Here is an 18,609-nt window from a genome sequence, read left to right on the forward strand (position 1 = left end):
TTAATCCTTACTTTCAGAAGCAAATTGCGACATGCAACACTGAAGCACTTGCGGCCTTCTCATGCAATTACTCGTTTTTTCAAGAACACATCAATTATTACAATATAATGTGATTACGGGTTAGTTTTAAAGCACGCACAAAGCAATCCCCCTGTGTTTATGTGGGTGCATGTTAGACTTACTATGTCTACACCCTGCTCCATCAGGTGTTCTTTCACTTGTTCCCAGAACATGCTTGACCAAAAGATGAGAGTGATGCTGGGCTTCAGGACATAGAGTTTGCCTTGCTCGCAGGAGTGGACTAGATACAGAGTATGAAGGTACATGACAAATCGATTTGTAGCATCTCAGCCCTACTGATGCAGCCGTGGCTGGCAGTTGTATTTGGCCATGTGCTTACTCAAGAGTCAGAAAAGAGGTGCATATGCCTCTTTTGGAGCTGCAAAGGTGCCAGTGGTCTCCAAAGTTGTTAGATGCCCCCAGTCACCAAATATGTGAGGAGAGGGGAGAGGTTGTTCTCCTTTTTTTCTGGTGAGGATAGGTGAGTAGGAGGAGAAATCTAATATGGTTAGCACCAATAGTGTAAGCAGCTTCCATCTTGACGCCCTTTGCCAAGCTGCCAACTCTTTATGCCAAAAGGTTGCAAAACTGGTTACAAAATATTTACTATAAATGCAGCCAAGAAGCCAAATCAGTCTGCTAGGTGTCACCTCTTTCATAATTGTCCAACATGTGATTCTCTGTGATACCCATAAACAGTGGACCTTTTCTGCACACATACAGAATCCCAGAGACACTTGTTAAAATATTGTTGATTAAATAAATAAAGGAAACGTGTCTACAAAAAGAGCAGCGTTTTCAATCCTTTCTTGTTTTAAAAAATCTATTGAAGCAGCCAAATCAGTCATGATGGTAATGATCCTAAAAAAAGCAGCTGTTTTTACCCATCTATTTTTAAAATTTATGAAATGTAGATTTTAAAATAGGTTGTAAAGATAGCGTAAAACTGACACTTTCTCTTTAGGAATTTCTAATGCTGCATCATCTCATGCAGAATAAGGGATGGGCTTAGTATTTTTTCACTTCACTGAGCAGGAACCCTGAACATAGCAGCTTTCTTCAAAGGCTATGTTTGACTGAAACTCAATTTTTTGTATTGTTGTGTGTTATCACTCATTGGATTTAGACCTCAGTTTGGTAGAGATACAAATATGAGGTAAGTGTCTTTTTACCTCTTTCCTTCGTGATCCCCCTCAGTCTATATTTCCTGTTACTAGTGCAGCTTACTTTGAAGTACCCTTTTTGTGGCGTAAAGAAGTCCTGGAAAGAAGGGCCTAGCATTCTTACTCCATCAGAAGTGAAAGATTTGTCTGGAGATGCAGTACTGACGTCTGAGGCATAGGGTGTGAGTGCTCCTTATTGTGAAAACAGGTAAAAGTGCCCCGGGGTCCATCATTTCGAGCAAGAAGAGGCAGTGGTCGCCCTCATGCTCTGGATGTGCCCAGGTCTGACTCAGACTTTAACCTCATGGGTCCCCAAATCTTCCGTCCTTTCACCAGGGTTGTGGTCATCAAGACATTCAATGTCAAGGGTGCAGGTGGTTAACCAATTCAGTAATTAAGTATTTGAAATAATTGAGGTCGGTCTTGTTCTATAGGGACTTGCCCTTGACATCCTTATTTTTGAGTGGTAATTCCCTGACGTCGCTTGTCTGTTCTTGAAAAAGGATCAAACATATCCCTACATCTCTTGAGACCTTCAGATGAAGCAATGCCAGATGGCGTCCCACATATTCAGTAGTCGGGGGCGGGGGGAGTGGGGTCCATCCATCACAGAAGTAGTGAAGGTTCCTAATGATATCTATTCCTACGTGGCATAGCTCCACTCCACCTTGTTCTCGTACAAGACAACGCAGGTCAGAGTATAGGTGAAAGAGGCATATTGGGGCCATTACAAAATATCTTTACTGGAACAAGCAAAGAAAGGAATGCCATACATGCCTTCACTTGAGGAGAAGAGGCTTGTTGAAGATTTAGAAAGGACTCTCATTCTGGAGACCAGAAGTTCATTGTCCTCCAGAAAGGCAAGACCAGTGGTGGCTTTAGTTCGGGCTGGAAGAAGCTCACCATGCATATTTTCCTGACTCTATTCTCAGACAAATCGATGTAAATAAGGTTAGGATAAAAAATAGAAAGCTCCTGAATCTGCAAAAAGTAGAGCAACTTCAAGGACTGTCAACTCCCCAACAATGTTGGAAACATACAACAGATACCTGTAGGAGTCCCTGGAAAAATTGAGTGGTGTTTCTTTTGAGGGAGAACAGATATGTTTAAGGAGACAATGGAGGGATACTCACTTATGATCCATCGGTGCCACAAAACATTAAGCTGCGTTCTCTCTGGTCATTTGGTTAGACTCGCCTCTTGGCTCAGGCTAGCATTTGCCTCTTTTAGCTACAAAAATGATCCCTCTCCAAAACAACAAAGAGTACTCCGGTAGTCTCTAACCATCTCATCTAGTAGCTGAGGATAACCACAGGCAATTTAGTGCTCAAAATTGAAAAGATTGGATCACAAATATGGTTCCGCCCCACCCTCTACATTGAGCTCTCTTCTGAATCCTGCTGGTAAAGGAGAATAATCTCTTCAAAAGAATGTGGTGAAGTTTATCTCAGAGCATGAATGAAATGAGGATGTCGTACGGAAAAATACGGGTCCCAATATTGGAATATCATTCCATTCTAGATCTAAAATTTGTTAGTAAATTTTAGGATACTAACCTTCATCAGACCATTTAACATCTACATCCCGTATGGAACTCCATAAATCTACAAGACACTTTTTTATTCCTGTATGCATGATGCACAAAAGATTCCTGTGTTCTGAATTGGGAGCTTCCACTACTGATACAGAGTTTTCCTGCTCTGTCTAAAATGTCTGCTGTCAAAGCTTTTCCTCACTGACCGCTAATAAATGCCCACTCTGTACAAACCTCAACAAGACTAATAAAAACAGATCAACCATCTACTGGTTTTGGGCTGCCAGATCAACTTGTCATTAATTTGATTTTGTTTTTTTCTAAAGTGACTGATGGTCAGAGCTTCTTGGTGCTGGAGAACAAAATTAAAGGAAGGACATGAAGGATTGAAACAGATTGTATAAAGTTAACAAAATTAAAATGTTTTCAGTGTTTTAAATAAGAAGTGGAAGCTAATAGCTTAAAGGTGCAAAGGCAGTCAATACAGGTCCTGGGCACCAGGCATCTCGGATCTCCTGCATGTTCTAATTGATTTTTAGAATTTTCAGCAGCAGAATATTATTGAAGCGGAGAGAGTGCATTGATGCATAATGAAAGAATAAAGATTTTAATGAACGATCAGGTTCAATAAAGGCATTCCTCCAGTCTGTTCAGCTCAGTCGACACCTGGAAGCAACAGAGCATAACCCTAATGGGGAAGCATCTCTGATGCTTTCAGAGGCAAATTAATATGGCAGGCATCTCCTTAAAGGACATGATTAGGCGCTGACCGTCCACATTCTGAGTGACCTCTTCAAAGCCTGTAGAAAATTCACACATCAACTTTTTAACCAACCAAGGATTTTGACACTTTGCATCCAGGTTTCTTGAGAACCAATTTAGTCTCTCTTGATATGCTGTTCATGATGTTTTTCAACATGTTTCCTTTTTCCTCCAAGAGTGATTGACAAGCTGGGACCATCTGAAATTAAAATGATTCAGTTCAATCTCAACTAAGCAAGACCTTTGGTGTTATTTAGACCTGCTTCAGGTTTCTCTGCAGCCACACTGGAGGCTGCCATGCAGGTAGGAGTTTTTCAGCAGGATATGTGGCTTTCATTGCAGTGCTTGGTGTAGGTCTAAAATACCTACATAAATGCCCACCTAAATCTTCCAGTTTAAGGTTTGGAAATCATGAGCCTAAACATCCTTGCGCTAGATCTTCATATGCCTTCAAGTGGAAGACGTTCTTTGTTTGGTGACTAAAATAAGAGGTGGACCTGAGACCTTTCCAAGGAGGGAGTGTATGGCTTAAACTTCATTTGCCAAAATCTGGCCTTCAGTTTTCTTCTGTTAAAGGAAGTGGTGTTTTCAGACCTCTTTATTTGCTGTTTCTGTAATGAAACGTTTTCTAAACTGCCTTGGGACTCCCACCACCATCCACCTGGTTACCCTACCAAAGCCTCTTTCCTCAAAATTATCCTTTCAAAATTATTGATCCATCCTTGAAACCTTGTGTAAATTAGGTCTTCCATTTCCATGCTGGAAAGTGGCTTTTGAAACCTTGTATAAATCTTCTTGTCTATACAGATGCCGGAAAGTGGTTTTCCCGGTGGTTATTTCCTCAGCAAGAAGGGTTCCTAAGTACCATGCTGTCTGCACTGAAGGGCTTTATAGGATTTATCATCAAAGCCAGGTATTCGTAAGAACTTGCGCTTTTCCCTTCCTAAATATAGCTCTGATTTCTTCGTCGATCTTCTGATTTTAGTTCCAACTTTATCTCTAGATTCCATCCACGGCAATGAGGACCTTATGCATAAAAATGTGAAGGCACAGAGAAATAATTTTGAACTGACATAAGATTTATGACAATCCAAACAACTTTGAGACTATTAATATGGGGATGACTTCTACAAAGCGTACCATAGCTAAGTAGATATCCTAATGTACTACGAAAAAGTGAACCGACCTGTGCCAGGCAAACAAAGCCTCCTTCTACCAGGGGCAAAGTGCCACAGCTTGTCTTATAAGCAATGTTCCTATCCTGAGCATTTGTAGGGCATTAACTTGGAGGTAAGACCATACCGTTGCTACGTGCTATTACAGTGCTTCTGACTCTTAAGAACAAATACCCTGGTGTGGTTCAAGTTTCCTTTAGAAATATTTTTTCACAGGTTTGGTTGTTTTTCCATTCTCTTTTTTTTGATGCCCACCTCCAAGGCAGGCGTTGTTTTCTGGTTCCTACTCTTGTCCACTGTTTACGAACATCATAGATAATCCCATGTAGAGAAGGAAAATATACTTACCTCTAATTCTAGCCTAAAGGTAACCGATTTAATAAATCCTATACACTGTATTGTTCTGCTTGAATTCATACTGACTGCAGCTCGACTTCCTTTCATCAAAATATTTTTCTGCCAGTTGTACAAATTTGATGGACAGTGCACAAACTATATTACATTTTCCTGCTAAGCAATATATTCATGCCTCAGTAACCAACCAAATTCCATGTGCTTGAAGAAATGGTTTTCACTAACATGTTATATAGCGTACACACTTAGGGCACTGGAACACAAGGTTAACAATATTTTCTTGTCTTGACTGCATCATACCTTTGTGCAATTAACATTAGAATAGGGTTATACATAGATCGTAATTTCAAGAGGTTACACCACAAATTTAAGTTTGAATGATTTTAAAAATGCTTTCTTCCACAATTAATCCTCTGTAGATTCAATAATTTCAGAGTCCTATTCTCTTCCAAAGCTGGATCTCGGAAACACCCCCGAGCCCACACTGAAAACTGAGACTGCTTCTTTAAGTATCGTATTGTTTAAAAGGTGAGCGGAGCTTACTTTGTCTCCGAGCTGAGCCACAGAAGCAATTTCACTGTTCTTTTTGCTGCTGTGTCAGAGAGGAACCTAAGCCCACCCTCTCGTTTTTACACTTTTTTTTCATCCAGAGGCGTTTTTGACCCTTCTTATAACCATGTTGTAGTGGTATGAAGCTATGTGCAAAAGTTTGTCTGACTATAAGCTTAAAGTTTGTTTCTTTCTATAGGGGGAACGGTATCAAGTACTGCTCGTAGCTTTGGTGTAAAGATGGCCTCTGCAGGTGTCTATACGTCTTACTATAGACAATCGCAAATGTGTGTGCAGTTGCTTAAAACAAGCCTCTGAAGCATCAGAGAAAGGCACATGAAAATTTTAATTGGCGAAATTACAATGTTTTGTCTCAAAAATACACACAATTTTGCAGCATGTGATTTGTGGATATTTTATGTGAAATTGATCACGAGGGCATATCTTACATTCGGAGCCCACAGGCAATACTGGCATTGGACTAGGTTAAAGAGAAAATCCCTCTCTGCACTGACTTTGCTAGACGTTTTCTGTTTGAACTACCTCCTGTGGTCGAAAATCACGAAAAATATGTGAATTTTGCGAGATTTCTCTTCCATCCCAAACAGATTCACCCTGGCCTTTTGCCAAATACCAATGGTATCCTCTGCTCCTCCATTCCCATCCCGCCTGACAGTGATTTTCTTTTTTGTCCTCCTCCAACCCAAAAACATCTATTTGTGTCTTAACATACTTTTTTCCAGCCTCTTTACTTCTGATACAGTAAACTAATGATTACAAGCATTGCAATAGGTTGGAAGTGGAAGTGGGGGGGTAAAGGGATGCCAGCGGATCCTCTGCAGCTGGCCTTAACCACGAGTTAAGCAGTGGAGCCGAGAATAACATGCAGGGGAATACTACCACACTGTGGTACTTCTGTCACTACTCCTTTAATCAGCCAGAAAGCATGGAAGACTGAACCCAAGCCCCAGCTGGTGGAATGGATGAACCTTGGCCTTTGAAGGGTTTCCGCCACAAGCATGACTTTCACAAAGAGTCAGCCCATTGTGAGTGATGCTGCAGTGGTACTGCTCCACCCTTGGGCGTTGGCTTCAGCTCTGAATGCTATAGCATTTTCGTTCTCTGCAACGCCCAAGCATCATAAATAGCAGATCTCCTCACTGCGTCTGCAGATATGCATTTTGATCTGCTTGTGCTATTGGACCGAATTCCCAACAAGAGTACTTGTCCCAAGAATCACTACATAAAAGGAATTTTGTGTGAAGTGACTGCTCGGAAAGAAATTGGACATGTTCTAACTATACTAAGATGTTGACCTCTGCATGCTGAATGGATTGTCTCTTTCAATAATCTATGCACTGAATAGGCATGAAGATTTATGCATAATATGTTTGGCTTAGAGTATGTAAGTATTTTACCAAACCATATCTAGAAAGACCAAGACGATTTAAAAGTGTCTCAGTTACTGACATATTTTCCGAATAGTTTGATGCTGTACAAATATTGCATCAGGCTTACTTTCTCTGTTTTAGATTGCTCAGAAGTTAATTTATGGCCGCTACACGTGACGCAGTGTGGCCAGTGTATGCCCACGTTGTGTAATTCCTTTCGCCTCATGAGTGCTTCCGAGCCAAACTTAAGCTGTTTCTCTTTAAATATTAAACTTTCCACACCAAGCCCTTTTAAAGAAATTTATAAATGGGCTTATTATGAGTTGTGCAAAATCCTGCACTCCACCTCAATGGTGTTGGAATACTATTGTCATGCAGCTGCATCACTTGTTAATGTTTTCATAGTCTATACGTAAAGGAATGAATCACCAGCATTTCAAGAAAGTTGTTAAGTCCTATTGTTAAGTCCTAGTTCTTCCCTGAAAGGCAGGCCAGTAGACAAGGCATGGGTGCACAAAAACACTGTATTTACCATATACCACACCATATTTGGACCGGTTTGAACATAGACTAGACAGGGCAGGTACTCCTACGTGATATACAAGTGTTAATAATAATTTGAGATGCTCACATCTCTTTTAGTGTTAACATATGTCCACCTGTCCCCTCCAGCTCCCCAAAAGAAGAATGCTGTTAACATAATTGAGCAAGCAAAAGTTAAACTAAATTTGATTAAGATTGAGATTTAGGATGGATGATTGAGACATATCTTGTACCAATTTATACTGTAATACTCGCAACCATTTATTAAACTAAAACTTCTGATGCCAATAACCACTGTTACTATAGCTCAACTTGGAGGTTTACACTTCATTTTATTGAAAGGATGTCTTGAGCATGTTTAGGTCTGTGCCTAAGACCATTAGGTTATACACATGTTTCTGTAGCTGAAATAACCCATCGAGTCATCTTACCGGCCAAACGGGCAACTATACAGAAAGTCAAGGGAACTGAAGACTCACAAGGAACATGTTTAAGAGTAACAGCAGTTGGAAAGAAATGTGCACATGTAAGCTTCTACTGTAACCCAGATACTTTAGCCAGTTTCTTTGTTGAATCACAAAATAATGAGGTCAATGATTGTAGGTCATAGGAATTGTATATAGTCCACACATAAAAATAGAAAATAGAATTAGGACAATGTAGCTTTGTGTGCAGTTGAAAAACTTATGACACTATTAAACACATCTACCTTTTACACAGTGTCCACAAAAGAGCATCATTTTGCATGTTTTTCAGCCGATCATCATCGTTATTTTAGAGTTGGATAGCTAGGCATCTCCTGGTCCGTATTGTGATTAACATAAAAGTTTTGTCCATTATAGTGCCATAGCTATAGAATAAGAAACCTGATTATGCCAAACTAAGGAAACATGGTAAATAAACGTACTTTGGGTTGGTGGGATCTTGCAGAGAGACTGTCCAAGGACTGCACATGTACTGTCTCCACTACCACTGGTTTATGAGCCAGGGAAAATTGTTCTGATAAGGTTGCATTAAATCATTAAACCATTTGCTTTCTATGTTAGAAGTTTATCTGTCATAACACAATGAATGTATAGGGCTCTGCATGATGATTGTAGCAAAGTCAAACAAGAGTGGTCAGTGAAAGACTAATGATTCTTGAGTTTTGTTACAATACACACCGCTCACACTTTTTTTTATCAGTTGCACACAGCAGCAAAGAGAAATCACTTTTTTTATCTACAAAAACAAGAGAATATTGAAGCTGGTGCAGACTTGTTGACATTGCCCAGTGTATGATTTACCAGTGTAATCGGGGACCGCACTGTGCTTCCATTCTCGCTTAACCAATTACCTCTAGCCTGCCACCGCTAGTCCCATTTGGTTCCACATAGTATTGCCAATCTTCCAAACTTTCTTACTTTTGCAGTGTTTTCAGTTGTACCACAAAACAAATCACAAAATGGTACAGATTGTTTTATTTCTCGTGTCATATTCATGTATCATACTCTTGTGAATTTGGTCTTGAATCTATAAGTTGTTGTGACAATATTGACTTGTGGAGGTTTGGTCTTGCCTGGGGTTCTGTGTTTAAATGGGTTCAGTGCTTTAACGGTTGGAATATGATGTACTTAACTAATTCCCTACAGTGTCACAAGCGATGAAAATCGGAGATAACAATGTAATCGAGTCAAAAGGTAAACATGAACATGGGCTTTTAAGTTATGTAACTTCTTTTTGGAATGTTTTTTCTCAGCTGGGCATTGCGGTTAAGTCATTGAGGACTAATTGGCTAGATGTTTGATAAAGTTTAATGCTTGTACCAGATAAAATCTTTTTTTAAATTGGAAGTAAACCAAAAATTCTGGGACTAATTTAAGCAGATAATATTTCCAGTTAGCCAAACATGGCTTGTTAGTAAGATGCTTGGGGAAAAATCTTATACTTCTGTTTTTGCTTCTGTCGCTCCATGTCACCAGTTTGTTGCCTTGCATATTTCTTTCTGTAACTTCTTAGTTTTGTTTCAATGCACAATGGTGCTCAATATTTGTAATTTATACTATCTGCTTCAGAGTCCTTAATTAGTATAAGCATATGAATTCATTTTAGGGTTTACCACGGTATCCGACACCTAGATCAAAACTGTGCTACTTTTGTTAATTTTTCTGATAGATTTTGCTTCACCTCCCCATAATGTTGAGACAGGGTTTGCATCAGCTACTTATCCGATTCTCTAATTATCCAGTATTGGATCTTTCATAGATTCACATGCTTGAATCAATGAAAGATACCAATACTGAATAACTGTAGTTACTGGTAAGTAACTTATTTTCTTATGCTAAAATGAAGGCCACTTAAAATGATCCTGTTGGTCAACATGCCATTTGCAGTTTTCATCTATATGCTTTAGCAGCATTTGCATGTTGCTGTGGAAGAATGTTTTATGCATTGCACATTTGACTCGCTGGCACAAGACAATGTTTTTCATCTTGCAAGGATCACAGCTGCAACAACTGTTTAACTTAAAACAGGATGCCTGGCTAGGAGAAATAAACAGCAGGCTTAATCCTATAATCTCAGAGTTTGTAGGAATGTGAAATTCATCTGCACCTGGAATCTGACCAGACACGATTCCCATTCATAGAAGGAACGGATTAAAGACAAATATGTCAATTCATATACCCTTAAAAGTACTTATACTGTTTAATTCAATAGTAGTTGTCAATATTTGGTGCATATTGACAATAGGAATGCTTTGATCATTCAGAGTTAAAGTTTCCATGTTATAATTTTGGGCCTTCCCTTTTTGATTATTTTTAAGTGTATAAACTGATGCCTTTATTGCTCACAAAGAGTTAGTAGTTTTCGATTGGCGAAAGGTAGATTTAGATGTGCAATATTCTGATTATGTGGAAATGCTCATCTGTTCAAAGCTCCTGTTGGCTGTTCTGCATTTACATTATTCATTAACGTTTTACAGTATTAGCCAGTCTACCAGTTCTGTTGGTCTCAAAGTATTTAAACTATAGCACACTGACCAGCCACAATAGCTTGAGGTGTCTAGTCGAGCATCTTCAAGTGACTCGCCTATAGGGGACAGCCACATTTAAAGTGGCACTTACTTTTTCTTTTTAATTATGACATTCTGAATGTTGGCTTGGCACTACTGTAGCGTAACTGTGTGTGTATACACATCAGTGGACTCTTCCGTAGCCACAATATGGGCATGTTCCTTGATTTTTGGTGACCAGACTTTGAAAAACAAAATTCAGGACATTCTACAAATCTAAAAGTAAGACTATAATTCTGCATCGACCAGAATTTCTTAATTGACAGGCCTCACCAACATAGAAAACACAGATCATGAAACACCAAAGGGAACTAACTTCTACACGCACTATCATCTGTGTTCACTATATTGCTTTCTGATAGAGGCTGCTAACACTTGCTCCGTTATAACACACACAGAACACATGAAAAATTGCATCCCTCTGTGTTCTGTCGACTCTGAAAACCAGGACATGTGCTCGATTTGCTGAAATTAACCAGAACTGATAGTAAAAAACAGGGACTGCCCCAAAAATTCTGGGATGCCTAGTTACCTTGCAGAGAGGCCGTGTGGTGTGTATATTCTTTCTTATACTCTACCTTCAAATTCAAAATATGCTGTGTGAATTGGTATTGGTGCAATTCTTATGTGAGTTGAACAAGTAAGAGAAGACACCACAACTGAAAATGTGTTTCAACTGTCATAAAATTAGAATGTTCTGTTCTACAGATTTGTGGATAGCACTATCACTCTGGAGTGTATCCTGGTGCTGACATTAGTGCAGAATAGTAATCTACATTTTCTTTCTTGATATTCATCAAATGATGAGACCGTCCAGAGCAAAGTTAATGTAGACCTTTCCATCCCTAAACAATGGTTCAAAAAAGGTCTTCATAAGAACAGAAGTTACAAGTTACCTTTGTGAGTTGACAGGACTGTGTATTTTCTCTTTCCAGTAACTATTTTCCACGGTTACTCGTGGAAAACATACATTTTCTTTTTGTTAACTGAATTTGAGATTTCTTTTGCCTGTTCCCATGCTACGAAACCCGTCCCTAGTGACACAATCATAAGGAAGTCCTGTATTCAGCAGAATGCTCTATGTACCCACCTCTTTCTTAAGCATGATAAAGAAATAACAATGTTTGATTTTCTTCAAGTTTGCGCAATCTGCAAATTGACGGGGTATATGGGTTACCCTTTAACTAATATTTTCCAAGTGACTTTGGTTTACTTCTGCTAATCACACTTTGAGCAATTGATCCTGTGTGTTTTATTATCGACATGTGGGCTTTCTGTAGTCTGTGTGTGTGTTTTATATTAACAACGTTGGGTGACCTTTCAGTATTTTTAGTTCTACTTTAATTTTCATGGGTTATTAATTATGGAAGTGAATGAGTTATGTGAGATCTCGCTGTTTGCAGTTTAAGTGTAATTTGCAAAAATATAAAGAGAATTTTCTAATCCACCATACTTTTTGGGAGTTATTTGGCTTAATTCCCTCGAAGTGCCACGAAGAATAAGTACTAAAGAAACATTATTCCTTACCCTCAATTTTACTGCTGATGTCACCTAGAAGGACATTCTCTAACCAACTGTTATTTGGGCATAGCAATGGCACCTATCCTCTCTGCTAGTTGCTTTATTTGGCGCGTAAAGTACTTTTTCTTCTCCCTGGTCTATTGACAACGAGACAGCGGTCTGATAAAGGTTAGGTTGGAAGGCTGGATTTTATTTTTGTTCCCCAGATAATTTGTTTTCCCTGGTGCTTGCTCAGTGCAGGAAGAGACTAAAATGAAATCGAACTGTAACCTTACTAAAGGTACCCTTCATTTTGACCTTTAGAGCACCTAGAGGCTACTCACTCCCCTCATTCTCTGGACCCTTTAACCAAGTTCACTGAAAGCAATTTTAAAATACTCCGGAAAAAGTCTCTCTGACATACTACCAGCCGACAATGGACAATAACCACTCCAGTGACAGAGACAGAAGACAGTTTGTAACTAATAGGAAGTCTAAAAAGTACATTTGATGCAGAGGATGACATGCACCTCCAAGAGATTTTTGTGTCGGTGATGATGGCACACAAAAGTCATGCAGAGGAATATACTTACACCGAAGAGTAAGGAGCAGCTGAAGATTCTGCTTGACCCATTACATCCTTAAGAGGAAGTAGGTGGCAATGCTGGAGCCGCTGTCAGGGAGGGAACGATACATAGATTTTCCAAGTGTTGAGGGGGATAATACATGCCTTCTTGTCTTTAATAAATGTAAGACTTTCCTTTATAAATTACTAGGAAAATATATATTTCATATCCAGACTGGAGGCTCCTATTCTGCGTGTTTAAAGCATGTCAATTACAACAGAAGCTGCAGTGAGAACAGGTTTACAATTAACTTTCTAAATACTTTATCATTAGACCAGTCAGCTGATCTCAGAATATCCTCTAGTCTGGAACCTACCCAAAGGGCTTTATAGGCCATGGCACCCCTGGCGGAATGAGCCCCAAAAGCAGAAAAATTGGTACGTGCAAAGGACATAACCCATCTGACCCAGCGAGCCAGTGTGGCATAGGAGACAGGATTATGGGGCTTACAAAAGAAAATGAGAAGTTGAGAGCGGGAGGATGTTCTGAGATCAAAAGTCTTTTGCTCGTACACATTGGCTAACAAAGTTTAGGTTGATCTGGAAAATAAGGGTAAAACACTGAATTTAAGGTAGTTTTTGTCCGTTTATTGATTGTAAACTTAACCTCGTCGGGGGGTATTGGCTAGAAGGCATGTCTAAAGCTTTGACATCTGATAGACGTTTAATAGAAATCAAACACAGTAACATAGTAAGCTTTGCAGAAAGCATATTTAAAAGAAGAGCTGTATTGTGGGCCATTAAAGAAACAAATTCAAAACCACATTCACATCCCACAGTTTCTTATATTTTGGACAAGGAGGTTTAGAAAATGTTACTACCTTTAAAAGATTACAGATGGGCGGGTGTTCTTAGAATCGTTTGCCGTTGATGTACGGATGGTTAATGAAGTAGCCGATCTGTACAAGTTTAGGGTCCTGTAAGACTTTTCTCCAGTAGCTTCAGCTGCCAGATAATTAACAATATAGACTATATCGGCTGCAAAGGGATCGTGATGTTTTCCCAAAAAACAGCTTGCCCATAAACCCATGCAGACCTGTAAGCTTTAGTTGTTCCTGGAGCTCAGGCTTTGCTAATGAATTCTGAAGCCTCCTGCGAAATAAAATGGGAAGATTGGGATGACCCGCTATTCTCCAAGCGGAAAGAGGGAGAGTTGTTGAGAACCAGATTGTGAGGATGGCCTAGTACATTCAGTTGAAGATAGCGGATGGACGTAAGAACGACTGGAAAGTCGGTAGTTCCAGAAAAGGAGTAAACCACACCTGCGATTGCCAGAATGTGATCACCAGTATCAGAGAAGCTTGTTGGCGTCTGACCTGAGCCAGCACTCAGAAAAGAAGGAAAAACGTAATTGACTAACTGAGACCAGTACTGCAAGAAAGCATCTGTAGCTAAAGGTAGAGTATCTGGCCACCAGCTGAAGAAACGCTGCAGATGGGTATTAAGGCATGAAGCGAAAAGATCGATGTTGAAAGGACTCCACTTTTGGGCCATAGCCTGGAAAATAGAAGGATGATGTTTCCATTCACTTAAGTCTCATAGATGACGAGGGTGCCTGTCTGCGATAGAATTGAGGTTTCTCAGAAGGTGTTCTGCTCGGACAGAGATCTTGTTGAGAAGACAGAATTCCTAAAAGCCTTTTGTGAGTTCTGCTAAAGGTTTGGATTCAGTGCAGTCCAAATGTTTTATATACCGGACCGCTGACACGTTGTCCATGGGAAGAAGAATGGAACATTTGTATTCTGTCTTTTGCCAGGCTTTTGATTGCAAAGAAGCCTGCCAGCATCTCTAAACAGTTGATATGCAATTTGGACTCCTTGAAGGACAACAATCATTTAGTCTAGATTGTACCACAGCGGGCACCCCATCCCATTCTTCTTGCATCTGATCCTAATACAGGATCGGGAACTGACGCGAAGATAGTCCTGCTGTCCCAGGCTTCCAAATGGTCTATCCACCATTGAAATTGTAAACAAGACTCTGGAATGAACCAGACCCTTGCGTGGATGGCGAATCTTTAGGCGTTGAAGGGCCCGTAATGGAGATGACCCTGAAAAATCACCTGGATGGAAGAAGACAAACTAGTCTTGCCAAAGATCTGAGGTATATTTGGGAGCTGCCAAGAGTAGGAAGAATCGTTGATTTGATGCTTTTACGTTTGACTGAGGGAGATGCAAAATAGCGCTTGACGAATTTACCAACAAGACTAGAAATTCGATTTGATGAGTAGGAATGAGAACTGATTTTTCTGTGCTTAAAAGGAAATCCAGCTCTGAAAGAAGAGAACAGGTGAGATGAAGATGAAGATGGACGCAAAGGGTCTGAATGTCTTGACTCATGAGCAAAATATTGTTTAGGTAAATTATCCGTCAGATGCCCAGAGATCTCAGACAAGCTACCACAGATTTCATTACTTTTGTAAAGCACCAAGGTGCTGAAGAAAGACCGAAGGGAAGAGAGGAAAATTGGTATGTTAGGCCCTGCCACTGGGATTAAAGACATTTTCTATGAGAACGATGAATAGGAATTGTCAGGTAAACATCTCAAGTCTAGCCTTACCATCCAATCGTGCTGCCGTAAAGAGTCTCTGAGATGAATTATAGTCTCCATTTTGAAATGTCGGTGCATCACAAACTGATTGAAATCTGAGGTTGATAATCGGACCCATCTTTTTGTTTTTCCTCCGAACCAAAACCGGAAACTGAGAAACCCAGAGGGATCTGGAAGAAAGATCTGAATGGCTTTTTTTTGTAATAGAGATTGGATTTCTAGAGAGATGATATAGATCTTGTCTGATGAAAAACTTGGAGGAGGAGGAAAGACACATTGGAAAGGAGGAGCGTAAAACTCTATAATATAACCTTGAATTGTGTTGAGAACCCAAGGATCCACAGTTATAGTTTGCCATTTAGGAAGAAAAAACTGAAGACGGCCAACAACAGGAGGATGGCCAGAAGGAAGTCTCACATTGTTGATTATTTCTGAAATTTGTTTGTCCGCGACCTCAGTAACCTCTACCTCTTTGAGGGAAGAACTGCAACTTGTAGTTGTGATAGGAGTAGCTTGAATTAACAGAACCTCTGGATCCCTGGTTACAATAGGGATGGATGGTAAAACGACTCTTACCTTTACTGGCCTATGCAAAAACCCATTGAGTGAACTCATTTTTTAAGGATTGCTGGGCTTTGTCAATTGAAGAAAATGTGGTCACATATCTACTAAGTCCTTGGTAAAGAAATCTTCAAACAGTAGACCATCAGCTTTAATGCCTGGATCGAGAGCAGCCAGATCAGCCAATTTGGGGTCCAACTTTAAAAGGAGACCTTTTCTCTGTCTGTAAGTTATTACGGAGATAGCGTTGCGAAGCAAGCAAAAGGCTCTCTGAGTCCATATAGAGAGATCTTGGGGATCAATATCCAGATTACCCAATCTAGCGGCCTCTGCTATATAAAAAATGAGACCTAGATGACCCACTACAGCCAGTCATTTATCTTGATAAGTAGATCATGCCTTCTCAATGCCTTTGCGTGGGTCTTTGCCAAATTTAGAAAAGAAGGTGAGCAAAGACGGGTCAGTCGATGGAGTGGAAGTAATGTTAGATGAAAGAGATGGCCCTGGACATTCGGATCTCAAATCACTTCTGGTTTGTTTGTCTAAGGCTAGATGAAACCACTTTGTAGAGCCCGGATGTTGAATCAGTGTTGGATCAAACATAGGATCAAACATAGGAGATCCCACAGTGTCCAGGACTGTTTTGGCTGGAAAAAAAAGAATCCATTTTAGTTTTTTTTTCGAAGGAGGAGGGGACGAAGAAGGCTCATTGACCCCAGACATATCAGTAATTTCAGCTGCATCCCCATAGCAGCATCATGGGTGTCCAAATATTAGAAATAATTATTTGTTGGGGAGCTTCTTGAATATTCTTCTTCTTAGACTTGCACATAGCCTATAACTTGATATTCCCCTCCTTAAAAGGAGGGCTGGGAGCAGCAACGCTCTCGGTCTGGTGTGAGGAAACCTCACTGCTAGGACATGCAAAATCAATATTCGGGATCATTTCTTGTTTCTTTTTAACAGGTAAAGGTAAAGATTTCTGCTTTCCCCTGTAGAATGGGCCAGTAAAATCTTTGACATCATGCTCATCATAGAATTTTTTATATCTTTTAACATTTTTCTCATAGAAGCCTCAAGGGCTTGCTCAACTGAAAAATACATAAAATTCAAATAATTGTTTTAAAAGCTTCCCTATTGTCATGATTTGTTAAAGGGGAGCTAGCCATCTTTATTTTAAAATAAGGTATTAACCTAAACTTTTAAAAATAGGGTTAAACTTGAAGAGGGCCGCAGAACTTGGGCCTGATTAATCCCCCCCCCCCCTCTTCCAGTTGGTGCAAGTACTTATTCCAGAGCTTGCCGGTGAGCCAAGGGGAGGCGGAAAAATAGCTGCGCCCCTCCAGTGAAGTTGCGTTGGCTGGCTGAAGCAGGAACCACAGCAAAAGGGCAGCACAAGAAATGCGATCTATAAAACGACCGCTTGGAACCAGGTGTGCTAATAGAGGTAGTAACCCAGTCACAGGAATAAAAACAGCGTCCTAAAATGGCAGACATGAATGTCGATGAGGGGAAAGTACGCAACACCGTATGATGTTGATGAGGGGAAAGAACGCAACACTGAACGCACAATGGAGTGAGAATGAACGAGAAACAGCGAGCGCAAGGGGCTCAAAGGTAGGGAAACGGATTCAACCGAACAACAATCCAAGGAGCATAACATTCTTAATACCACCATAATATTACAATAAAGACCATAATAATAACTAAATATACTTATCGTGCTTGCGAGCAGCAAGAAAAGAGGGCTGTTCGCAGTCAAGCAGGACATTATACATAGTGCTATTATACAATTGGTTGTTGTGGCCATTAGGTTTTAAATTCCCATTGGCTAGCCTGTTGCTAAACCTCTTGGGATTTGTAGTTTATCTTTCTGGACTGCTGCTATAGAAAGAAAAGCAAGTTAAAATAGCATAATAGGAGCCTCCGGTCTTAACATAAAATATTTAATGTCCAATTTAATACTACCTTCCTGGAGAACCCAAAGCCGACCTTACCCCTTCCATTTACGTACCTGATATGCATGTTATTCTTAAGGTATACTCTCTATCTAACTTATCACACTCCATTTGATCCTTTTCAACCTTTTTCCGTGTTTTTCATTACATCAAGGGTGCTCTCATGTCTCTAATTGCATCACTTCTGTACATAACACCTTTCATTCAGCTGCACCCCTCCTATAATAATAAAACACCTTAGATACAGTTGAACACTTTGGATCCATCTTTAAACCCTTACATGTTTTGGAATTGTTGGCACAACCTTCTGTTCCTTCTCTGCTTAGCCCTATCATCATCTGCCAAGCTTCTTCTGTGCACCCCCAAAACTCAGTATCTGAGATCTTGCATACCTAACTTGTTGAAAACAAAGTGTTCTATTTTCCCCATTCCCCAAACCCATTGTCATCAGTCTTAACTGTATTGGTCTCTTTCCAGTGGCACCATTAGCTAGAAATCATAATTCACTGATCTATATTGTTACACAAGTCTGTCTTGAGATGATCACTTACATTTTTTAGATAGTGAGTTGTCTAATGGAGTCTGTGAATCGACTTAAAAAAGGCATCAAAGTCGCCCATAGACTGGCAGGATCTGGTAAAGTCTGGTGTGGTTGACACCATTTGTGCCCATTAGATTGATGCATGTTGTAGTATTGTGTGACAATACCAAGAAATGGCTCTTTCTTGGTTGAGGTGGTTATGATGTGAACTTGGATCAGCTAATAGTCGAAGTGTGCAGTAAACAAGATGAATCAAAACTCGAACACAGCCAGGACAGAGATGTGCACTGT

The 18,609-nt window shown here is 40.0% G+C and overlaps 1 protein-coding gene across 1 annotated transcript in view; it reads left to right on the forward strand.

Annotated features, from left to right (window-relative positions):
* Positions 1–18,609, forward strand: part of DCTN6 (dynactin subunit 6) — a 70,577-nt gene that overhangs the window by 30,160 nt on the left and 21,808 nt on the right. Inside the window, exon 5 of the mRNA XM_085641071.1 lies at positions 9,163–9,210. Within this exon, the coding sequence (XP_085497197.1) occupies positions 9,163–9,210 (48 nt within the window). The remainder of the gene's footprint in view (positions 1–9,162; positions 9,211–18,609) is intronic.

The sequence above is a fragment of the Triturus cristatus genome, chromosome 2_2 (assembly GCF_964204655.1).
Source record: "Triturus cristatus chromosome 2_2, aTriCri1.1, whole genome shotgun sequence".
NCBI lineage: Eukaryota > Metazoa > Chordata > Amphibia > Caudata > Salamandridae > Triturus > Triturus cristatus.